Source organism: Genypterus blacodes, unplaced genomic scaffold (assembly GCF_046128005.1).
Source record: "Genypterus blacodes isolate CSIRO-AG114 ecotype Tasmania unplaced genomic scaffold, CSIRO-AGI_Gbla_v1 ptg000067l_1, whole genome shotgun sequence".
Taxonomy (NCBI): domain Eukaryota; kingdom Metazoa; phylum Chordata; class Actinopteri; order Ophidiiformes; family Ophidiidae; genus Genypterus; species Genypterus blacodes.
Window position 1 is genome coordinate 1,974,635 of NW_027466879.1, and position 26,570 is coordinate 2,001,204.

The 26,570-nt window shown below is 44.4% G+C and overlaps 1 protein-coding gene across 1 annotated transcript; it reads right to left on the reverse strand.

The window, feature by feature from the left end:
- Positions 1–2,197: 2,197 nt before the first annotated feature.
- On the reverse strand, positions 2,198–26,570 carry rras2 (RAS related 2). The gene is made up of 6 exons (XM_076155882.1): positions 26,201–26,570; positions 6,305–6,392; positions 6,102–6,204; positions 5,115–5,223; positions 4,514–4,632; positions 2,198–4,150 (listed from the first exon to the last, which is right to left on the reverse strand). Exons 1-6 carry the CDS (start codon positions 26,300–26,302, stop codon positions 4,063–4,065), a joined length of 609 nt encoding a protein of 202 aa, XP_076011997.1. The 5' UTR covers positions 26,303–26,570; the 3' UTR covers positions 2,198–4,062.

Here is a 26,570-nt window from a genome sequence, read left to right on the forward strand (position 1 = left end):
CAAAGAGAGAATACACTGAGATATGAGCGTTTACTGTAGATTGCATTTTAATTCCAACATACAAAAACAGAAGTCACTCTAAACAACAATTCATGTTAATGTTATTGATCGTGACCTCAGTATTATAAAATCCTATCTGGCATTTATAGACAATTAGTTGAGCACGAGCATCTTCAGTGGGTTGTTTCTGTATTTTTCAAATTAAAAGGTTGACTATTTTTTAAATGTCAGTCGACACAAGAGACAGACAGCCAGAGGGGCAAAACTCTGACCTCCTGATGAGATAGAACATGATGACATTATGGTCATGAAATATAAATAAGATATAAAAATGTGCAGAAACATGTTTGTTCAATTATTTTAGTATCGTTTTTGTCTTTGATTTTGAACGAACCCACAGCTTTGGACTGTGAAGAGGAATCCTTCTTCACTCTTGCTGAGATTAAATACATGATGCTGATGATGATGGTGATGATGATGAGTTAGTTCCATATCCCTGTATTTGAATCCCTTTGGCTTCTCCCACCGAACTGAACAGTATAAGCGTCATTACAAAGGATCTCAAGCTGCTGCTGTGGATTCAGGGAACCTCCAATAGACGTTTGTTGATGATTTCGATTTTATATACATTAAATAATTAATCAACTAAATGTAAAAAAGAAAAAGGTGAATCAATGTTTAAAATATTCATTAGTTGCAGTCCTAAATACCAGAAACCATTACCAAATGCACAAACAAGAACAGAGGGTTAATATTAAGGATGCAAGCTCTCTCAGCACACTGAAACATGTGTGCATTGACCTACAAGGCCGCGTTTACACCTTGTATTTACATGAAGTGCAGGCATGTGTTAGTTGACCTGTTAGCCACTGCTGCCTGTTTTGCCATTGTCCTGTCATTCCATGTACAGAATGATGACAAAGCAAACTGTTCTTAATCAATAAACCAATCAATACACCAATCAGCTGGGCTTTTGTTAGAGCGGTGTACTTTTGATTTGGAGTAGGTGTTCTGTGCTGTTGGCCTTTGTTCGTATCCATTTTCTGATCTTCCCAATTATTCATTCTGAACTAGAAACCTTGCACTTCGACCTTTGCTAAGCTGCAAACCTTGCACCTTGCATTTTATTCATTTATTCTTAATGTAAATGCCTTTTTATGAATTCTTTTGTTTGAAAATGTCTTGCAGCATGTTTTGAAGTGAAGCCTGTGGAGTCTCCCTTGTGTATAGAAATAGCGCGGCCTTGCTCATTGTTTCTCATCTTGAATAAGTGACGATGGTCCTGCAGTTCACATCCCTGAATGTCAGAACAATGCAGGATAGTCGCTGAACATGAACATCAAAATGTACATTTCAAATGCAAATGCAACCAAGACAGACTGACATTACGCAAATGGACATTTTCATTTAGATCTAAATACAGTGATTCAGTTTCAGTCGAGTTCCTGGGAAAATAGAACAGACGGTGTCTGTCAGTAATGTTTACATATACGGTATATTTACTGCTGCTCTATAGGGGATATAGAGTAAGTGGGTATGAAGAGGTGCAGGGATGGTTTTGCTCGTGTCCTTCCTTATCCCTCCTTTCCTCCTGTCTACAACCTTCTTACATATACAGTACCTTCCCTCACTTTATTTGCACACATATTTGACATTTCTTTCACATTTGCAACTCTCTGCCTCTCACTGCTTTCTTTAAACAATCCACATAAACGCTGTGACTCCCTTTCCACTCGAGGATGAGGAGGAAGGAAGGGAGGAGTGGAGTGGAGAGAAAAGAAGAGGAGGGAAGAAGTGAGTCAGCTTGTGTGCCTCCGAATCAAAGATGAATATGAGCAGATGGTGACTTCACTCCGTATATACTGAATATCTGCTTACTCACTGCATCGAACACCAAACACTAAAGGTAATCTGACTAAACATAGATCACATTTTTACACATAAAGAAATAATTTGAGATAATGCACAAAGTAAGAGTTGATGTCATTATTCTTTAAATGCTTTCTAAGATGAATACAACAGGTTATGGTGACGTGTGCATGGTTCTGTCTTGCAGAGACGCAGCTGCTTCTATTCATGTCCTGTGTCAGGAGTCATACTGTCACTGACTGAAGCCACAAATCTCTTTGACACAAGGCTCAACGTGTAAAACCTTCAGGTCTGCACAGGTCCTTGAAACAAAAAGAGAAATCTCTACTCCATTTAGCTCCATGACAGATTTTATTTTAGCATCAAAAGCTCGACACAGGGCAAAAGACATGAATATGGAAAATAAAATGCATGATTTGGATGCACACTAGAATTTGCAACACGATGGGAGGTTATTTCAAAATCCGCTGATTATAATAATCAATTTATGTGGTTTAAAACTTCTATGTAAAGATCAGAATGATCTAATCTGGTATTTTACACGAGGACCCGCAGATAAATATATGTTTCGTTACCAAACCACAATAAGAAAAAACATTCTCAGTCCAATTAAGCTCATTTGGGCCAACAGTCATCTTTAGTTTAAAACAATCAAGAGGATGAAATATTCCTCTTCACATAGAAACACAGCTGGGCTGTGAATAAGCGTATTCACTTAGAAACATAGAAAAATACTTGTCAACTAGTTTAAGAAAATAATGTATAAAAGTAGAGTAGAAACATTGAATCAAGTCCGTTACCTCCACCATCGGATTTTCTTGGTGTTTATGTTACAAGATGATACAAAAGATGGGAGAAAGAAGCTGCAGTGCTTCATCTGTGTGACCAAACACAACTACAGATTTGAGCAGGGAAGATGAAGAGTAGTTTGTGTCTGTAGTGATGATGAAGTCAACAGGTGGCAGGTCCGGTGAGTTCATGTCCTGCACCCCCTGGTTTTCCGAGCAACTCAGAGAGATCCTTGGGAGAAACACACATTCATATCTGGATCATTTAAGGACACAAAACAACAACTCCACTGCCACGCTGTTATTGGAATGATGCAGCAGTTAGCTGGATCTTTACTGCAGACTTAAAAGTTGGACAGAAATGATGCATTACAGTGGAATGGTGTGAACTTAACGGAGCTCTGGAAGCTTCTGCACATACCAGAAATGGTTTAACATGTGTTGAGAGGCTGAAGAAAGAGCATACAGTGGTCACTTCTGATATGAAATCCTGTTAGTTCTGAAAGCTACACAATATGCTACAGAACACACATACAGTATATTGTCCCATTTTAACTGAACGGCCACCTTATTTGCTACTCTTGGTACATTAAGGAGACAGTCACCAAAGATTATGAGTCCTAAAATCTATAAGACTTAAAGTTTGAAATACAGTAGACGCTCCATATTTGGCAACTGAGATGAAAGCAAACCACAAAGTAAAGAATCGGCTGCAGAAAGTTCTATCATTGTAGCTTTAAAGTCTGTCTAGGCATTAGATTTATTTACATCCTTATATATTCATTTTCATATATGTAAAACCAAACTCAATCTCACACACTGTACTGTGGTGATTTAATAGGTCATTAGAAATTCACTTTGAAAATCACAACAAATGTCACATATGTACAGTAGCAGATTAGCACATGGGAGTAAAAATGGATATGGCACAACATACACAAAGCTTCATAAGGTAATCTCTCTGCTCTGCTCAAACACCGAGACTAAAGCAACTCATTAACATTCTGGATATATACGTTTCTCATTCAATCTCGGTAACAAGTACAAATGTCACTACAAGGCAAGAGAAGTCCTTTAGAATACAAAACATTAATCTGTCAAGTTGATTTAGAAGGCAATGTTTAGTGTTGGGACTCTCTCTCGTGTGAATCAGATTACGGCTGAAGGTAGAGTGGTGTTCAAATTTGGCATTGTCAGTTGTCTATAGTGAAGTCCTGGGAACAGCCGGCGCTTCCTGGGCGAAAAAAAGGATTTCAGGAAATGCCGTCTGAAGTCATGCACGTGGAGAAGGCAGCGGTCAGTCATCCACTGGGGATGTGATGTCAGGCAGAGTGGGTGGGGGGGGGCGGGGGGGAGGGAGGGGGGGAGAGAGCAGCTGCATGAGTTATACAGTAGTAAGGCCGACTCAGACTATCACACAGTGGCAGCCGCTCTTGTCTTTCTCTTTTCTCGTCGGCTCCGGCGACGGAGGGCATTCCTGTTCTTGGAATTTCCTGGGAGTTGAGAGAGAAGAGCATCATCAGGACACACAGACTGCAGGTTGATACAACGCTTTGCTTCGTCTATTAATGCTGTTTTGTTATCCAAGGAATGCATGAATGATCAACTCAAAATGCAAACAATGTTCAGGGTTTCTTTGCTGCTTTAATTGAACTTTTCTATGACTTTTCTGTGGTGTAACAAGTGCAACCTATATAACTAACTCTGACATTGTAACTAAACTGGTAACACGATCAAATGTGACCTGTGACTTGCAGAATCAACACCTTCTTAGATTACTCAAGCCATAAGTTGTATTTTCTGCAGATAACAAATTTGATGAATGAGCCATCCCAGAGGAACACGTGTGTCTCTACCTGATTACTCTAACCAGCTCGTGGAACGCCTGGTCTACGTTCATACGGATTTTGGCTGAAGCCTCCATGTATGTGACCTTCAGTTGTCTGGCCAGCTGCTGGCCTTCCTCCTGGCTCACCTGAGGCAGAGGAAGAGTGAAGTGATAAGACACATAAGAAGTGAAAAGGACAATAATCATAATTTTGATTTAGATTTTTCTACTTATAATACTAACAATAATAACAATAAACCAACATAATAAATGAATGAAATACTAAATTCCTCAACAATGCAACCCAGTCAGATGTAATGTCAGCCTGTAATGATCCTTTTCAACACAAGGTGGCGATGTGGACTCATCAGAGGAAGAGACATGCAGCTGCTTACCAACAGCCAGAAAAATGCATCATTTCAGTAACACTCCCTTTTACACTCCCTCCATCCTTTTTACTCACATCCTGTCCCCTTACCAACTAGCTGCAGCTGCAGTGCTTGTTTCCACTTTCACATACGCAAATCAGAATCCCTCACACTGATATCATGTTCACTTAAAGCATGGAACACGTTTCTGGGCCTAGGCGGCGATTAGAGGAACCAGAGCGTTTCATCCAGTGGACTTACTTGTCTCTGTAGTTCCAGATCAGCTTTGTTTCCTACAAGGATCATAGGGAACTCATCGCGGTCTTTCACTCTCAGAATTTGTCTTTGGAATTTGTAGATTTCTTCAAAGCTGTAAGACAACATGAACACTGAATTACAGAAGGTTGTGCAGCTGACATCAGGCTTTATGTTGAGCTTAACACACATTCAATGAAATATGCACATTTCAATCAGAACCTACACCTGAATGTATCTTTGGAATTCCCTGTTTCAGTAGAGCACAAGCACACACACACACACACACACGTTACTGTGAATCCGACTGCAAAGAGGGGAAATCTAACCCACACCACTATAGATCTTAAATGTATTTGCCTGAGTGCTGTGCAGCTATTAAACACGCCTGTATCCCACTATAATACCAAGGGGACTAGTTCAACCAAATAGCATGTAAAAGTGTCAGTGTGAGAGAAAGAGGCAGAGTGCAACCACACACACACCCAGGACGCATTCCAGCCACTGGCACACAAGCGGCGGCTTAGTGTGAACACAGTCAATCTAGCAGGAAATGAAAGTAGTTTTGAGAGAGCAGGATGAGGGTGGAGGTGTGCAGAACAAAAGAGAATGACAGCAAGAACAACAGCAAGAGGCTCAGGAAGTATGAGCGGCAACAAGCTAGAGTATGAGATTTACAGTTTCAGGAGAGAGAGAGAGAGAGAGAGAGAGAGAGAGAGAGAGAGAGAGAGAGAGAGAGAGAGAGAGAGAGAGAGAGAGAGAGAGAGAGAGAGAGAGAGAGAGAGAGAGAGAGAGAGAGAGAGAGAGAGAGAGAGAGAGAGAGAGAGAGAGAGAGAGAGAGAGAGAGAGAGAGAGAGAGAGAGAGAGAGAGAGAGAGAGAGAGAGAGAGACAGAGAGAGAGACAGAGAGAGAGAGACAGAGAGAGAGAGAGAGAGACAGAGAGAGAGAGAGAGAGAGAGAGAGAGATTGCACATTGACACAGCTGTCACTCACCTTCCTCGGTCAGTGACGGAGAAGACGAGCAGGAAGCCCTCCCCTGTCCTCATGTATTGTTCTCTCATGGCTCCAAACTCTTCCTGTCCAGCCGTGTCGAGGACTGGAGAACGTACACACACACACACACACATTGAATAGAGTAATAAATTCCTAGAGATCTAATACAAAGAAAAGTTCTGGTGCATCTTTCCTGGACTTACTGTCGAGCCTTGCTGCCCTTTCATCAATCACACACTGCTTGGTATAGGAGTCCTCAATCGTGGGGTCATAGTCAGTGACAAAGTACGACTACAGGAGAGAGAGGGGGGAGGAAGAGGAGGAACAGTCATTACAGGCACCTTCACATGGAGAAATGGGTGCAGGCCATTGTATTTCCGTTTCCAAACTTCTTTAGAATGACATTACACAGATTTATAAGGCAAACAGATAGATTTCAAAATCCTAAACGTTACATGCGTGGTATATTATAACTGGTATGGAACAAATTCTTCAGACACACCAAACCAAGAGGCCACTACACACACTAGGGGGGCAGCAGAGGGCCCAAGTGTGTCTGTGAGGGAATATTAATGAAACATTGATCCGGACCGATCGACTAAAACGTCAGCAACTTGTGATCAATCTGGGACGATGACGGCAGCCCCTATAAGTGTGTGTTGTTGGGTAAAACAACACAGAGCAACTCGGTGACCTCCGCTCCCACACCGCAGACAGGAGGTAAACACACTCTTAGCACACACTTAGTGTTAAGGATGAAGTATATACTCCCTCACACACTTTAGATGTCTGAGTGCAGGCCTCTTTATACAGCGGGGACTGAATTACACGCTAATAACACATTTACAAGCTGTTGTGTCGGTCACACTCGCTCCTAAAGCCTTTGATTTGTTCGCTCCACACCGCCGTGGTCTCCTAGTAACCTACACTGGAACGGTGGGGCGGGAGGGCAGGGAGCTGGGAGGAGGAGGAGGAGGAGGAGGAGGAGGAGTGATGCATTTTTGACATTTTTCCCATGTTTTGTCAATGTGCCGCTCCTTGGGGACTTGTTAAGTGGTGACAGCTGAGGGGAGTGCTGGGGGGGAATGTCAAACCAACACCCTAAACCCTAAAACACACAACGTAAAAAACCACGTCGGGATTGTCTGTCGTTTCTAACAGCGGGACAAGTCAAAGTTTTATTGTTCCAGCGGCGGTGGCGGCTCAGCGGTGCTGTGTCGGCTCGTGCGGGGATGTGGGTCATATTTGGTTTGGTTTCTGTTATTTGGCAGCCAAGGAGACGGGCGAGAGCGTTTACACTCGTACCTCTGCTGCTCGAAGCCGTGCCAGGCAGGAAGACACAGGTGTAATCACATTCTCTGTCTTTCTGCAGCGTGTAAGTAAGATGGACTGTAGTACTGATGTTGCACACACACACTCATCACCGGTCAAGTCAATAATCTATCAGAATGACACTGCACTGTGCCCGCAGACAGCCACACAGAGACAGAGAGACAGAGAGAAAGAGAGAAAATAACTTGCGTTGCTTCCCTCCCACCGACACTCTGCCACCCAGAGCTTCAGCACGTGACCTCAGCTTCCCGTCAACCCTTTATTCCTATTCTGTCAAGCTCAGGCAGCCGCATTGTGCACTGCAATCTTCTAGCTTCCCCCCCCCCCCCTCTCTCTCTCTCTCCCCCTCCCTCTGCGTGCACGGGCGGCCTAGCTCCGCTCGGCTCCGGCTGAGCTGATTCGCTCAGAGCCGTTTCCCGTGATAGATGAGGCTGTTCTGCAGTGCCAGCAGAGACGGAGCCAACACAAACAGGGCTGTAGTCTGAGCTAAGGGGGCTAGGTGAGTGAGTGCCGCATGAGTCAGGAAGACGACCGGTAACCGTGTGACATCTGAGTCATGTCCCGTAATGTGACCTACAAATCTAAGCTCCAATCAATGACAATGAATTAGAGGAGATGATTAGACGATAAAGAGTTGCCCTGGGATGATGGGGTGTAGGAACAAGGCCTTTACACACCCACACAGCCAAGCCCAGCTGGGAGGTCGCCGACCTTGGCAGAGTATTATCACAGGTATCACAGACAGAGCCTACAGAGTCCTGACTCCACCAAAGCTGTCAGGAATGACGTCATCTCTTCTCAACTCAGAACCTAGCTGGCCTCCAATCAGTATGAACCTGCTTAACCCTCAGTGCCCATTCAACACCATCAAGCTTTCTATCCTCCTCACCCCTCTTGAAACCTCCCTCAACATCACCAGCATTGCCCTCTCCTGGTTTAAGTCATACCTCCCTCACAGACATCAGTACATCAACCTCAATAACTGCAAATCGTCCAGAACCCCTGTCTCAAAGGGTGTTCACCAAGGCATCTTCTTAATGCCTGGGTCAGAGTATACGTTTAAGTTTTATAAAGTTGGTGATTGAGCTGCTTAATTCTCCTTAAAAGGCAAATATTTCCCCCTAAGGTGAATCATTGAGTTGCAGCTGAGGCAGTGGAGCAAAGCTGTCCTGCTGCCAGCCTCATGGTGCGATCATGAGGCTGGGGGAAGAATGGCAGCTAACATTATATAACCAACTTTGGATTGGAAACTTACAGTTCAGTAACACATGAGTGAACTTCCTGTAGGTGAGGCTGGCAGGTTAAAGTGTTGGTAACCAACACGTGTGAGGCTTTGAAAGAGAGAGGTGCAACAACAAAAAAAGAACTGGGCAAGATGAGCAACACCACAGGGTAGCAACTTTTTGCATAGGTATTGATTGCATATGTTCCATGTTCCATGTGTAGTCACAATACGCTGATTAATTCATGAGACACAGCATTTTTTGAAGCATGAGTCACCCATGTCCAGACTCAAGGTGGATCGGATGTCTGTGGCGTTATCCAATGAATGCAGGGATTAGAAGTTTGGAATTTTGATTCTTTGACTTGTGGTTGCGGTTATAGGCCAAGATATAAAAGTGGTACTCACAGCACCACCATCAGGCTGACCAGTACCATATTTCAATAGGTTCTTCCCTGGATCAAGCCCAACCTGCCCACCAAGCTTTATAGAAATCCACCGATAACTTTTTGAGATATCTTGCTGAAAGACAAACAAAGAGACAAACTCAACTGAAAACATAAACTCTTGGGCGGAATGCAGAGCAGTAAAGCCAGGAGCCTACAGGACCGAGCTGCAGTGCAGTGTAGATGTCCTGTAGGTGGTAAGGTGGGCCAGGCCACGCTCAGCTCCGGTCTCACACTGTAGGAAGGAAACTCCACCTCAGCACCGTGGCGGCCCGCTCGGCCCAGCCTTCGGGCCGGCCGTGATGTCGCAGACGACAACTTTCCCCCACCCCGCCTACCTTCCGAAGTCCAAACTTGTCACTCTGTTTCCCTCCAGCATTCCAGCTATACATCCCGGCACTCCACCCACCCACACACACTGCACACTCACAGCAGGAAAACATTAGAGGGCGGAGAACAGAGGGAGAGTGGATGGATCTCAGCAGCAGCACAGACGTTGTGTGATACCTTTCTGTACTCGGGATGCTTTTTAAATAACAATGCAAAGAATAACGTCTAACAGGTCAAGAGGTTAGCGGTTAACTTTAAGGGAATGTTTTGATCTGATCTTGTTCATTCACACCTCATATAAAAAACAACTGTTTAAAACCTGAAATGTCTGTAGAGGGAAGTGTCTCCATCTGTGTCATGGGGAGGGTTACTTCCTGTTAGTAGCTACAAGTTAAAACGAAAACGAAAACTCACTTACAGTGTTGGGGGTGGGGGGGCGTTGAATTCACCAATAATACCTTAGAGAGGCTCTTGTTTTCAAAGTTGTAATCTAGCACCAACATTTGCTGTCTAAAGCAGCGAGTGGCAGTGAGCTTTGTGATGTCAGAGGTCTGTTTCCTTGACACCCTTTAATTTTCCAAAAGCCATTATACAGTTATTTCCACACAGTGCAGACTGATCCCCACCACCAGTATAGTGAATATAATGTGTCGCCCTTTAGATAAGAGCTAACTTGCCATTGCCAACCATTCATGATCAGTGTGTAGATCTGTGTTTGTCGCTCTCTAATGTGGTTTCACCTGAAGTGTTGTTAGGAGGAAACAAAGCCGCTCAGATCGTGCGTCCCACAACTGCCTGTTTCCAGCCTGATCGTCACCACAGGGAAGGCACCAATATGGGTGTGATACGTGCAGGCGTGTAATCAACATCATGCTTGCTCTGTGCACCCACTTCCTCTGCACACAAACAGCTTTACTATCACTATATATAGAGCCTTTTCCATCTCTGTCACTTATCCTGCTTGTTTGCCTAAAGCTGCCCGGTGCCTGTTAGCTGAGACACGTAAGGTAACCACGGCAAGCACAGGACCACAGAGTCAGCTCGGCTCCTCACGCTGGGATTTTCACAACAAAACCCTCTGGCGATTAATCAACTAAAACATACCACGCGTGCAGAAGTGAGGGGAAATGGTACGTGTGCCTACTTTACTGTCATAATGAGAGGGAGGGCTCGGCTCAGACACATCAACAACATATTTCAGAGCTAATTACCTTCTGTACGTGGCCCAATCAGGATTCACGGACCTTGACCTCAAAACCATAAGTCAGAGTTATTCTTTAATTAGAGTAAGTGCAGATGACATGCCATATAATTGTGTTATTCTTTGGGTTATGGTAAGTGTCAGTGTCTGCAGATTTATAATATCCCCTTAACCTCTACCTTCAAACCCCTACACATTTTACCTGGAGACCCCACACATTAAAAGCCTTTTAGAAGCCCACCGTCTTCACATTAGCACCGACCTCAGTGCTGTCAGGTTCCTGTGAGTCACCTCATCATATATAGATAGATATCATATTATACATTTTAACGGTGTGCACCGAGGAAAGAAAGAGGATCTAAGAGTGGTTGAGCGGATACTGAACTGGAGTTTGCCTGATGCAGGACTCCAAGTGGAATTGATGTATGAATTTCTCCCTCTAACGTGATCAATCAGTTTAACTTGAATGTGAACGAGTGCAGTGGGTCTGGTACAGGAGCGGGCCTCAGCGCTGCTCATGGTGTCTGTCTCTTTAAATACGATCTCCGGATACTTCACCTGGATAATGACATCCGATGTCAGGACTTGCATCAATACCCTTCTTATCTGCATGCTAAGTGGATCTCAGTGGGTGAGTGATCGGTCCAGGGTGCACGATCAATTTCTATTTGTTTTTTTATTTACAAATGTTTCCGCAGTGCCCAAGCCAAAACACAAATAAAACAATACAACAAAAAAAAGCAGAGTGGAAAAAAGTATACGGTACGTCACAAATGATGTAGTTTGTGGTCATCTTCATCATTTGTGGTCCTAAATGATGTATAAATGAATAGATTTCTGTTAAATAAATAAAGATTACACTACTTACAGGCCAAAAGGGAAGCATACTAACCTGATAGCTGGAGCAGAATATGGGTCCTTTGTAGCCTCTGTCTCCTTGCTCTACATACGAGGCTCATTCATCTTTCAGCAGAACCTTTTTGTGTGAGCTGTCACAGTCAGAGTCCAGGTGCAGATACACAACACTGCAGCTCTGACGTCATAAAAACTTTAATAAGGAAAGTGAGCAGTTGCTGAATTTGATCTCCTGAATGAGTCTCAGGTGTATAGGTTGCATTGGGACAGAGTTCTGTACACATCTACACCTCCTGCTTACGTGCACATTTCCTTAAATGGATAATGTACAGTGGATAGGCCACAGATGAGAATGACTGATCCGGTGCTCCCACGTTTCACAGGACAATCATGTCAAACAAACGTGTTTTTTCCAGGAAGCACTGGTCATGTAAGATGTGTCAAGTCTGAATCTTACTATCTAGAAAAGCCCCTTAGTGAATCAAGAGAAGCCAAACTGCATGATTGTCTTTTAAGATTCTCCAGTCTGGTCCTTGCTCTGTTCCGCTGACAGGCCATTAGCTGGATCTGAGACCTCAGCACCAAAAAGAGGCAGAACAACAGAGTGGGGTGGAGGGGTTCCCTGTAGCTGACGGGTCAAACAAGGCCTTTGGTTCCCTCACTGCGCCAATGCCAAGCGCAGCAATCTCAATTAGGGAGGCACAACCATGCCAAGTAGATTGTAAAATAGATTGTAATGATTTCTAATAGATCATAACTTCACGAGACTAGCTACATAATAATACAGTACACTGTCTGCCAAACCAAATTAAATATATACTAAAAATTCAACTTTACCTGATTACCAGTCAGATTTGTCAGGAGCCATCTGTGTATCACTTCCTGTTCCCAAACCCTGCAGGTCTAACCTTAACCAAACCTCTGAGGCTGGACTCTCCGCAGCTGTTGGTAATCAAATAGCCACTATAAGGGTTTAATGTTAAACAGATGGAAGTGAAGGCCTCTTCCTTTGCATCTTTACACCGTCTGCAGTCCTCCATCTTTACTTTTCCACCTATGCATGACCGGATTTCATGCAACGAACAGGAATCTTTGTGAGGAGCAGAATTACAAATGACATTGTTGTGTTAAGGGCGTAAGAGTACTTGAAGTAAGAAATGGTGGAACAACATTACAAAATGAGGAGGAGGGAGACGGGTGGGGGGGCTACAAGGAGAAAGACAGGGGGAGGGAGAGGCATTCACTTCCTGTGGAAACACCCACTTTTCCCATGAGCTCATAGGAACCAGAAAGGTCACTTATTCAATACCTAATACACAAGGAGAGAAAGGGAGCTCACAATGTGCCCACTGCCCTAAAGAGGCACTGGGGACAGTTCTGTTCAAGCTTGGAAAGCCTCGAAGACTGAAACCACAAAGCCATGACTGACACAAGCGCCGTATTTCAATACCTAAACACCGCCGCTATAAAAGTGCATGCTCAACATTCCCAGTAATAACATTTTCATTGAATCTTTACCATTACAGAATGCAGTGCGGGTTTAGCACTGAAGCCTGGCATGAGGCCGAATGAAATGAGCCTAATGCACATCACTCCTACAAGATCGCTTCTTCCCTAATGCGCAACAGATCGATAAGCAGTCCCTTTAATCACTGCCTGGCCTTAAACGCTGGCACACCAGTCAAACTGCCTCACCAGGCCAACCCTCAGCTCCCGACATGCCAATCCATTCAGTAAATGAACGGCTTTCCAATTGGGAATTTAGAGCCCAAATCGTTAAATGAAGTTATATCCTGTTTATTTACTACGTGGGTCTTATTTTCATAGTTTTGGCTTCCGTTCTGATTGAGAGCTTGTCAATAATGCCCTGGATTTTTATACATAATTCGAAAATGAAAACAAAGGCGAATGTTTGGGGTTATATTTGATAGAGCTGCTTGCTGGCTAAAACACTTTGCCCTAAGCGATTGGCTCAGCGCAAAGGAGCGGAGTGCTGCAAAGGCCAGAAATGTGTGTAGTGCTAATATTTTCTTGTTCATAGTAAATAAAGTGAAAGCCAGAGTTGTTTACGGTTTGAGAGTCTTACATCTTGCCTTATCTTCTATAACAACTATAACTATGTGTGTGGACGTTTGTATCGAGTAGCAACGAGCAACGTTCCTACAATTATCTCCAAACCTCCTAAAAACAGAATTAGCAAATGATAGCATCGGGTGACATGAATGGATCCACCCTTGCGACCCACCACCATGAATGACATCACTGGGAATGGGACACCGAGGAGGAGAGTTAATTTTGAGCTCTATACTGGACGGACTGGCTTTAATCTTAAAACAAAGGTCACATGTGCGTGGCGGCTACAGAGCTGCGGCTAGTGCTCACGCAAAGAATAAAGCAGAGGATGAATGTCCCACCAAGAAAGCCGACTCCTGGCGTGGTCGGCCCCCCTGCTCTCCTTTAACCTCTCTGACATTAAGACTTCAATCGGCCTGCTAAATATCACCCTGTGCTGGACTCTGAACACTTTTGAACCCACTCAAAGGTGCAGAATCAAAGTGATGCCATTTAAAAGGAGGGCCTTTTTCCGGCAGGTCACTAAACTCAAAGCCATCACACAAAGCAACCGTTTTGCTATAATCCTCTACACTACAAGCTAATGCTTTATGGCCACCTCAGAAGAACATTTAGTAGTGTTATACCTCATTAGAACCGGTGTAAATACTGTATAAGCCCACAGACTGATGAAATGGAAAAGCACACACCAACAGGGAACTGTGTGTGCCGCCCTTATTGTTCTAGTTAATCATGTGACCTCATTAATGTTCCCCTTTCCTGCATTAAGCCTACCATAAGCCCTGACATTGATGGGTTATCGATGCAGTTTGCTTTATGGCCATTCCAGGCTTTGCTGGGGGGGAGGTGGGCAGAAAATAAAGACTTATTATTATAAGGGTTGTTCTCTTAACACATGTTGAGTCTGGGGAATTCTCATCAACCCATGCTTCTGTGGAGGGAGGTGGGAAGCATTGGAGCGTGTGACAGTCCTGTATGACAACCAAGATAAATTCAAATTGGAATAGATATAGAGGATTATTATGTAGAGCGGTTATAAAGCACACAGCAACTACCTGCAGTCCATAAAAGTCCACTCAGGAGGGAAACTCCCCAAATACCCCCCTTTACTACTTTACTGTTAGGCCGGCCACAAGTGTTTGAGGACTTGAACACTTGTTAGTGAGTTAGTACAACATTACTATTCTAAGAGTATTTGTTTGGATAAAGTATCTTCACACAGAAGTAGGTAGGAGTAATAAACATTGTGTAACTCAGCCTTGGTTGATAAGTTACTGTAAGACATTCACATTGTTTACATCACACATCACATACAGTACATAGTGGGCAGGAGCCCAGAGGCCTCAAGCCACATTCACTCAACCACACAACCCCAAGCTCTCCAGTGATTATAAAACACTTTTCTATCACTCTAAACATAGACCCTCGTGTATTACCCACAGCAGACACACAAGTTGAGGGGAAATCCTTGACTCTATTCTCTGTGTACATGTGCCTCCTAGGCAGCAACACTAACATGTTGGTGATTACGACTCCCACATGACTGATCCGCCTGCTGCTCGTCTTTACTGGGACACATAAACAGAGCACATGGGCCCTCTGGGTTGGACACGCTTGTTGTAACCTCTAGGACTGTATCTTACAGGACAGTACACAGAGAAGTTACACAGACATTTTTAAATCAGATGCCTTATTACTAATGGCTATGAATTCAATAAATAGGCTTAATATTTCAATAGTTGCATGGAAAAACCAGCAAATGTTCAAATCCCTCACACAGTCCTTGGGGCCGGGGCTAGCACACTGCACTAAACCCTACTGTGATATATTAAGACTCTCCTGCCTTTTAGTGACCCACCTTCTCAGGAAGGAGTGCTGCTGCTGACGCAGTGCATGTGTTTTTGTTATGGATTACAGCAACCGCATGCTGGGGGGTTTGTTTCAGTTCTTCCTCCTCCATTTATCTGTGCACAAATACTGCTGCACATGCTCACAACAAAGCGTTACTGTTACTGCTCAACAACAGAGCACCAGCTGCTGCAGCGGCAGTGAGGACAGAGGAACTACTGTGCCGCTGTTCCAAACCCATCCAGATACACTTTAATGGAGTGTGGTTCGGGACTCGGTTGCAGCGATTCTTGTCCGAGCTTCCTCCTGATGTCTGAGCTCCTCACCCTAAACCTAAGGGTTACACTCTTCAGAGGAAACTCATTTCTGCCATTTGTATCCGTTGTATTTGGTCCGGACCCAGAACTCCTGACCATTATAATGGAGTTCCACAATCGGAAATGAACGTCCTATTCACACGACAGTATTGTTTTGAATACAATAATACATTCATTGGATCTTTGCCACGGCAGAATACTGTGTAAACTGTGTTCTATTTCTTGAAATGATCCATTTTAGTCTCCAGACTCCAGTTAGTGATTTCAGTGTACAGCACCTGCAGGGATGTACAGTATTTATACCCTGCACCATCTCCTCACCCTCCCCTGCTACAACTGCTGAGTGTGTATTTCTGTAACAGTCTACTCTGCTGCAGAATATAATTCTTACCATGGGGTGATATGTCAGGGGAAACGGGTTTGCTCACTGGCATCATGTCAGACACACAACAGCATTACTGTTTAAGGCCAGCAGCCACGCGACATATACGGCACAAATGTTATTACTTTAGCAGGTAGCTCCTCGTAAATAAGATCTAATGGACATGATCTTATCCTTCCTCCCTCTAAGGGCTCCTGCAATCCTGCCCAGTCACCATCACAAGTCGTTTTCACAAATGTTCTTAAGCTGCAGACAAATTCAGGGCCTTTAGTGCCTAATTCAGATTTTTTTCTTTGGTCAGATCTGATCTTTCTGGCTCAATGGTTTACATTCATGATAATAAGTGACCTGTATCTGACACCAGTGTGACACACAGCTGTGCAGTGCATGTGTACATTCAACATTCAAACATGTGTCCATGAATAAAAACATAATTTGGGCAATACTTCAAACAACAAGTTGCAATGTCGTCATCTTTCCCTTCTGCAGCTGCCCCACATGTTTCTGAGGTGCAGTTAGTGGTGACAGAGACGTGCGCCTGTGCAGAGACTGGTGACACATGAGTCACTGCTGTGTGAGTGTTCCTGCTGTGGTCACAGAGTCAGAGATCTGATATGAATCAGACAACTCTGATAAGGAAAAATCTGATTTGGCTTTTTTCACAATGTAGGACAAAACACAGGTCTGTGTCACAAAAAGGCAAAAAAGAGATCCGATTCTGGCTAAATCCAGTCTGTAATGTAAATGCACCGCTAAAGAAAAGCACACTACATTATCACATACAATCAGAGAGAGAGAAGATGGCAATGCCTAATTACACAAAGATATAACGACAAAGCACAGTACTTAAATTTAAAATGTAAACCAATCTCCTACAAGCATCTGGAGTGTGTGCGACAGGAGGATCTAGGACAATGTTTTGGTTAGACGAACCAAACACACTCTCTAGGCAGCTGTCAGCTTGATGGGCTCTGGCGTGTGCCGCTTTACCATTCCACAACTAGGTTGTGTTTGCAGACGCCAACTGGTGCTGCAGACACAGAGCTACATACAGTGGCTTCGGCTTTCAAACCACAGCCACACAACAGCTGTGAGACTGAGCTGAACTCACATATTCCATCATGCGTCGACCCACCTGATGCTTACAGAACAGCCTTCTGATTATAATCCTGTATCTGCTCAGAGACAGGCAGGGAGAGGCTCATTTGCTGGGGACACGAGCAAGCCAAGGCACATTTGGCTATTGTCGTCAGCACATTTGGACAGAGATTCATGTTATACCGTCACCTGTTGAGGGGTTGTCTCATCGCATGCCTCACCTCCCCCTGATGGACAGCAGGTGCCTCACAGGCCCCGACACTGAGTGAGATGTGCCAAATGTCCACCAGCTGCCAAACAAGCAGCTTGGGGTCGGAGACAAGCAGAGATGTATAAAAAGAATAATTCACAAAGCCCTATCCAACATGGTTTCCCCTTCAGGCGCAGCAACAGGGGGTCATTTAAACGCCACTGAGCCATGAGTTAATGTGTGGTTCAGGGGAAAATTGTACCATGCAACAATGTGCTGTCATTCATAGTTACTTTGTTGGCATTTGTCCTGAAACAGTCGTTACTTCTGTATTTCCTTGTTTGCATGTTCCATTAGCTTTTCAATATTGCACCATCATGGAGAACATATAACACCATTTGAGAGTAAATGAAAGTGGCACGACATCTGGGTGAAACTGTATTTGTTTCACGTGTGTCAGCGATCAATTAATCAGATATCTAAACCCACTCAGATGATTAGTCCCTTCATTTACATGGAAAGTTTTGATCTTATATCTCACACATTCTCGTGGAGCTGCACCTCCCTCCAATCTTTCTGCTGTCACACACACACACACACACACACACACACACACACACACACACACACACACACACACACACACACACACACACACACACACACACACACACACACACACACACACACACACACACACACACACACACACACACACACACACACACACACACACACACACACGTCACATAAAAATGTCTCGATGTTAGAAGGTGATGGGAGTTTAAACAAGCACATCACTTTCCCATAGTCAGAGTTGTTGTTACGTGACTCTGTGATGCGAGACATGATACTGTGGCCAGTTATTCTGAAACAGACAGATGTCTGAACAAAGAACAATTGCCAAAAACAACACCAAAGAACCCACGGCCTGTCTGTCTGCTCTCTATCTGAAGGGCAGTGACCAGAAACGAGAAAGAAAACACCTAAGAACCACAAAATACATGTTATCATCCTGTTACTACAAACCAGACATAAGTAGCAGGATATTAAGGGCTACTATATTATAACACTCATCTTCAACAATGCCGTTTTGTGAAAATAGGTTCAACCACTAACTTGCTCAACAAAAGCACAGCGACTGAAAAAAGACAATATGTACATATCAGAATTTACAGCAAATGTATGTTTTATTTTCTCTCAACAAAACCTATCTCAGCCCTGCAAGGGCTCATACATTTACAGTACATTCACACACACACACACATGTCCCTGCATTCCCACAACACAAATGGTCAAGTGCCTTGCTCATGAGCACCTCGGTAGCAGTTGTTGAGGAAGAACAGACAGCAGATCTCCAGATTACCAGGCTCATAATTACAAAGTCAGTGTGGGACATAGACGGATGCCCTAACTTACATCACGCGGTCTTCCATAGGTCTACCTGCATGATGATACTGTGGTTTAAAGGTAAACAGTATGGATGTATATGGAGGCTAGCATATAGTGGCTCTGCAGTGAAATTTGAGAAACACTGCGGTGAAATCTTCAGCACAGAAAGCTTCTACCATCCACGTTTGTGCTACAAGACAAAAGACGCTGTTCTCCATCGCTTTAGGTTCCTCCCAAAGAAATCATGATCTGCCGATGACAAATTATAATTAGAACAAAGAAGCCCATTGGGGGCGACTTTTACATGGCCGCCAGCACTGTTAACCTTGAAATTGAGTCTAGATTCCATTTGATTCTCCCTCACGAGGGGCATTTCATTTTGTACATTGGAGAAACCACATGAGGACGAGCACGCTCCATGGAAGAGCCCAGTGTCTTTTAATGGTGATCTGGGTCTGGATGCTTAAAATTTCATTTCACTTTCTTTAAAAAATGTTATGCTAGGACGTTTTTTGGCGTTTAGGATATTTTTTTCAAAAACCTGTGAAGATATCTGAACAAAGAAATATAGATTCAAGCCCCAACGTGATCTCCCAGTCGGTGTGATGTGGTGCAGGTCTGGATAAGCGTCCAGATCTGGTGGAATGAAATGTGTTCAGAGACTTGTTGGGCCTTGGCAGGGGCATGCACTCTAATGAGGGCCCGTGTAGCTGAGTGTTGTGCTTGCTTGTTGTGACTACAAAGAGGCAGATGGGTGCACAGGGGGAGGGGAGAGATAGGAATTTATCTCATCTGATCTCAGATGTCTAATGTCTGCCGGTCGACATTCCCTATCACACCCTCGCCTGCAGCCGGGAATGAGCGGGATTTACGGGAGGAGAATGTGATCGATAAGTGGCACAAGAGAACTTATGATTATGTGTTCTATCTCCTCTCTTTACATCATCGTAATTTCACACCCAATTCATAGTAGAAGTAACCATAAAATGTGTTTCTTTGTGACTGCCTCGCCACATGAGCCACGGCAGGAAAAGAGGAAGTGGAACAAAACTGAGAAGTGGTATGAAATGGGTCACCTACCCCGTGCTCAAGGAGCTGCAGCCATGGAGGTTTAGCTGTGCATACTAAGTCTTAGGAACCAGGTGAGAACAATTGATTACATGACTGTAACACTGGTGTTCCCTGAACACAAAGAAGAAGCCTACACACGAGGCAAAACACTAAAATGTGAATTACAAATGCACATGAAGGAGTTTGAAATGTTTTGTGTCTAAATCTATTTGCACAACAGTAGCTCTATTGTCATATGTGTTGAGTTAATTCTTCATGATTATAATGTTTAATTGAGTTTCTCTAGTATTTGACTGCCTGCTGGTTCATCACACAGTTTATAATCAATACTGAAACCTATTGAGACGCGACGGCATCTCTGCTGTGCATTCATCTCTTGCTGATTAACAGCCATTAGTTATGAGTCTCTCATTGGCCAGGAATGACATGATGTTCAGTAGAGGGCTGACAATCACCAATCAGATTCACTGCTGTGCCACTGTGCTCAAGATTCAACAACGCTCTACTTTGACCTGTCTGACTGTGACCTTTAAAACCCAGAACCAATAAATGAATACTTGTGTATGGTGCAAAGCAGAAGCAACACAACAATGCACCTTTAGGCTCATTTGCTTTCTCACCATGTGCTGTGGACACCATGTGGATGTGGGGCAGTGACTTGTGCGTTAACTGATGCTAATGCTAGACCCACATGTTGACAGAGTGCCATAAACAGAATATGGGAAGTTCTATTCTATTCTATTGAAGTACAAAGCTGGCTGTGCGTGCATGCATACGTAGACTCAGACAGAACTTACCGGCAAAAGTTACAGTTTCCCCACTTTTCCGACTGGCGCAGCTGCAGCAGGTCAAGCTATTTTGTACAACTTAAACACTGGTCTCAAACTGAGTCAAAGTATGGTGAGGAGTACATTTGACCAAATTACCAAGAGTATTTTTAGCTATGACACACAGAATGATCTTTTATTTACTTGTTTGAGTGAGTGCTTGTCCATTTTCAGTGTTGGCCTGACAGATGACTCACAGCCAAACTGACTCAGAAACCATTCAGAGATACAGTCAGTCTGGGACGCCGTTTACCTTCAATGATTCATGTTATCTGCTTTTAGATATCCCTGCCTCTACTAGTGTTTGAATGTTAAACCTGTTTATACGCTATATCGCATACAACTACACGTTCCTCTGATCTCATAGTGTGAGAAATCAACAGGTGATCCTCCTGGAGAGCCGAACAAACAGTGTGCTCTCATCTAACACACACACACACACACGCACACGCACACGCACACGCACACGCACACGCACACGCACACACACGCGCGCACGCCTGCCAAAGCTATAAACCTCTACACTACAAAGAGCTTTATGTCATACAGTTCAAGCTTCCATTATAGTATGAAGTTCTTAATTCTCTACAGGCTACAGACAAACACAAGTGAGAGTAAGTGGCAGTGTTTGCTCTGCAGCCTGGCATGTGACACATCCCCAAGCTAGATAGCACATTACAAAACAGCTTGCATCGCCTAAAAAACAACGGATGAGTGTGCCGCACGCAACAAAAAGCATATCCACACCACACACAAGCGCACACACACCCATTACTGCAACCACTGTGTATAACCACCTATGTGTGTTTCTGAGAAGGAGAAGCAGCACCCATCTCACTCCTCTTCAACATGACTATCATTACTGCACCTTGCCTCCACATGCCCCAGCAGGACTGCCCTCAAATCTATGTTTATTCTATTGAATTACTACTTATGGCTACATTCCTCCTAAATGACCTCACAGCTCAGTAATCAGAGCCATGCTGGAGAATATGCCAGAGACGTGGAGAGGGAGTGGGTGTAGGACGGGAAGAGAGAAGAAGGGAGAAGGGAAGAGATCTTTATTCTAAATCCAACAGAAACCTGCAGAAATCCCCAGCTAATCTGTTTGGACTTGATCAGTCAGGATGTTTTGCTCTCCTGGATGAAGCTTCAGTGCCGGGGGCCGTGGCTGCGCTCATATTAGCAAACATGTGAGCCAGCCACACTTTGTCAGTACAGGATTAGAGAAGGTTGCTCGCTCGCTCTGATTATTAATGTTGTTGATATTTGTTTATGAACTCGTCTGAGTTGAATCGTCCATTAGAGTCTGTTTCTCACTGTAAGAGGGACAAAAAGGAGAAATTAAAACTGTGAGACCGTTACGTGGTGCATTGTCACTTTAAGACGTTTTGTGACCTACATGTTGATGTGTTACATTTTCAGTAGAGCAGACAGAGAGCGGGGGTTTGGTTCCTTATTCATTCATTATGCTTATTTTGTCATTTGGTAATGTTTGTGTCACAGCCAGCTTCAGGGAGGAAGGACCATCAGGGAGAGGAAGTTACAGGGGCGTCGGCAAGAGGCCGGCCTTCACAGTAACCTGTAACAAAGGTCAGGGGTCAAGGGAATGAGCCAGTTGGAATCTAGCTTCCTCAGCCTGTGTTTGCTCGAGACTCTACACAGAGCCAGCAGTGAGACAGGGTTCACTGAAGGTGATGAGGAAAGCATTTTGCTCTAGTAACACTCTCTTGCTTCTCTGTAGCAAAAAGAGAATTCACGGTTGAAGAAATGCAACTTAATGTTACACATTAAATTAATGAAACCTAATGGGGAGAAACTAAGAGGTGTGTGTATACGTCTTTTAAAGTTCATCAAGTACTTTTGATGTAGTCGACAAACTATATGGTCATTTACATCGCTACAACAACACTAAACTAAATGTTATTTACTTTAAAATTAAATGATAACTAAAGGATACAACTAAATCAAAATCTGCTGTCAAAATGAAAACGGTCATGGGTCACACACCACTTCACTGTGGAGCCTTCTCATTCCACTTGCTTCTATAGTTACTAAGAGTAAAATGTTGTTTGAAGTGTCATTATTTATGGGGACGAATGCCTCCCACAGACACACACACACACACACACACACACACACACACACACACACACACACACACACACACACACACACACACACACACACACACACACACACACACACACACACACACACACACACACACACACACACACACACACACACCACCCCACATGCAGCCAGTGTGAGTCATGTTTTCCCTTACTTAGGATGATTCCTCCTTCTCGGCCGTCACGTTAGACAACGCACTGTGCTCCACAACTCCTGTCAGATGACTCAATGTTATGTCACCCCTGTGCTATTTCAGCTTGACTCAACTGCCTGGCATGAGGGTGGCCTGCTGCTCCCTGGGACCTGCCATGCTGTTCTACCTGGTGACATCATCCTTTATTCTCTCGACTCCCAGAAATCTCTGCTTATATATTATTAATATGAATATCTGCAGCATGAGATTCAGATTTTTCTGTCGAAGACGTTGCTCAGCACTTTCACAACATGAGATTTACATTTTGGTCCAGATTACGACATGCTTCCTTTACCGCAGCTGGTGGGGCTCACACACCCGTATGTTTCCTCACAGTATTATAGAGTTCAATTAATCACAAACTCTTACAATTCACCTGTAACAGAATTATGATTTTGATTTGAATTCGATAATTGTGCTACACAGAATCACAGTGATCAGTGATCACGGTTTCCCTCCAACTGGGTCTCCAATGGAGGCGAGCGAGGCTTGGGGAAGTCTGAACAAAGCGACATGCAGACGTGCCTCAAGTAGCCTATTTATACAGCAGGCCTATTTATAATGCTGATGACAGGTTATCATATGATCAGAAACTGTCTCACCAGTAGTTTGTGTAGAAACCATAACGAGATGAAAATGTTACAAGCAAACTAAGAGTTCAAAGAGAATTCTGACACCTGGTTAGATTGTAATTCATAAAAGACTGAGTCTGAATTACAAAATGTATCAAACTTTATAACAAATTAAATGAAACAATGAAACACTGAAACACACACACACACACACACACACACACACACACACACACACACACACACACACACACACACACACACACACACACACACACACACACACACACACACACACACACACACACACACACACACACACACACCCCCACACACCCAGCGATTCAGGAAGCAGGTCATGTTTTCCCATAGAAATCTAGGAGGTCCTGAGAGCAGCGGCAGTAGAGTGACTTCCTTTACCAAAGGGGCTAAACTCTGCATGGTCCATGAGCGTTACCCCACCCGGCCTGACTAAGACCGACACTCAACACGGCTCTGCAAGGGGAAAGCCTCCACTTCGCAAACAGCTGTTAAGTCTTTTCCCCTGGCAGACAACTTCTAGAAACATCTGAATAGGATGTTGCTTCCCCCTGTACGCTGTCAACAACTCCATTTCTTCCCCCGTGTCACAGCGGCACACATGCCGGCGGTGACAAAAGCATGACCGGGCCTCTGAAAACAACATAAAAGGGGGATCATCAGGCCAAGTGCTAAATCAATACTGTAAAATCTGCGGCTACAGCGATCCACTGCTTACTCCACATCCGATACCCAGGCAGAAAGGAGCTCCGACAGCTTGGTAGTATCTTCTTCTACAGCACTGCAGCAGGCAGTCACTTAAACTCACTCACCCAGCAGCTATAATATGCTTTGGGGTAATTCATGCCTGGGCTTCTGAATGAGTTGATCAATGGCGTGGCTGTCTATTCTTCAGGCAGGCATAGCAGTGAGAGCTCAGCCTGACTGGAAGCTGCAACTATTTCTCAATCTCTGTTAACATGGAGAGCTACAGCAAGTCACAACAAAATAAATGATTTGGAGATCTGAAAAGTGTTCGTCATCTGCGACATCCTTAACTTAAAATCATCAAGTTTTGTTTTGTTTATTCAAATGTGAAACCTTCCCATTGTAATAAGATCATATGAGATGAGGAGTAAAAGGAGAAAGATCGGAAATGGCGCTAGAATTGGGAATTGCGAGACATTTCTAAGCAAAGCGTCATTGGCGGCAGGTTTGATGAACTGGCAGTTGTCATGACCGAAAAAAAGACTGCAGACAAACATACGGAACGCAATCAAACGTCTGAAAGTCTGATGTTCATATTCCAGCTTTAAATGCCTCCCTTGCACAGGGCAGCAGGGTCAGCAGGCCATGGCAAAAAATCTCTGCCGCAGCTATCCGATCCCATTTTACTTGGTATGCGGTTAATGAGCTTTTTGAACCCTCATTAGACACAACTCCCCCCAACACACACACACACCAGCTTTTTCTCCCCCACTCTGAAGCGTGTGCCAGCCCACTATTGTCTGACACTGTGGAGACATGCAGCTGCCTGCAGTCTGGTCTCCTGGAAGCCAGAGCCAGCATCAGTAACACTGACACCACAGGGGAACACACAAGGCAAAGGCCATAGTTTGTCTTTCACACTGTGGGTGTGTGTGTGTGGGTGTGTGTGTGTGGGGGTGAATGGGTGTGTGTGTGGGGGGGTGTGGGGGTGTGAGTCTGTGTGTGGGCATTTGGAAAAGAGGCTTCCACAATTGTGAAAGCGAGGCAGGTTGTATCTGCAATGTGCTGGAATGCAACCAGGCAGTCAAATGTGTGCATAGCTTAGGGTGCAATAAAACTCTACATGTGATCGGTTTCTGTTATATAACATGCAAACGGCTGATTTGTACTTAGATTTACCACAAAATTGCAACACAATTGGCTTTAGCAGTCTGGCTGAACACGAGTGTTTAACATCTTTCAGAGGACTTTTGTGTTGCTGTTTATTTGACCTCAGTCAGTCGAACCCAGTGACTTTCCACTTTGTCTCCAAGGCATTTCAGTGACAGTTTAATGGCTAAATTTATCATATAAAACGTGCAAGTGTATTAGTAGGATTGTAACATTTAGGTGACGGTGTTCTGTGCGAATGGCAGCCAGGACTTCATTATGCTTTCAATCTCTAGCTCTTTAAAATGTGTTACTTTGCTTTATAGAACAACTTAAACACAATAGCACAACTAAGTGGACCCCGGAGCTGCACAAACCCACTTTCCTTCCTCGTCTGACCGGCGGCTACTAAACTAAGTGGAAGTGGACTCCTCAGAAATGGACCGACGCGTTATTAAAATGACAGCCGCCCTTCATCGCGTTAAACCCGCGTCCCACCTTCACCCTCACCTCCCCCGGTCCTTCACTCAAGAGTTACGGGCCTTTTGAGCTTAAGTCGTCAGGAAGAAGCCGGATCCCGAGGGGAGCTAGGGGGGTTCCGTTCACGTCTGGCCTGCCCCCCCCCTTCCCCTCGCCTTTCCCTGCCGTGTTTCGAGCTCCCAGCCGGGTTCAAGCAGGACAAATCAAAGCACATGTTCCATTGGAGAGACAGAGAGAGAGAAGCCTGGGCGGTACTGACCTGAATAAACTGGATCGTCAGGGCTGATTTCCCGACACCGCCGCCTCCGACTACGACCAGTCGGTACTTCTCCTGCACCGAGCCGTCTTTCCAGCCAGCCATCGAGGACACTTCGCTGCCGTAACACCAGTGAGCAGCAGCAAACACCCACTTTTTTGAAATGTAAAAAAAAAAAAGAAAAAAAAAACCTGAAGAGGCCCCTGCAGTGGAGAGACCAGGAGAGCGCAGGAAGGTTCCGGAACGGTTTGTCGGTTCGGTCCAGATTCGTGTGTTTGGGTGTTGAACGCAGCGGGTCCCGGAGCTCTGAGGCGCTCGTGCACACGCCTGACCGCCTTACTCAACAACACTGCGATGTAGAAGATGTGAAGAC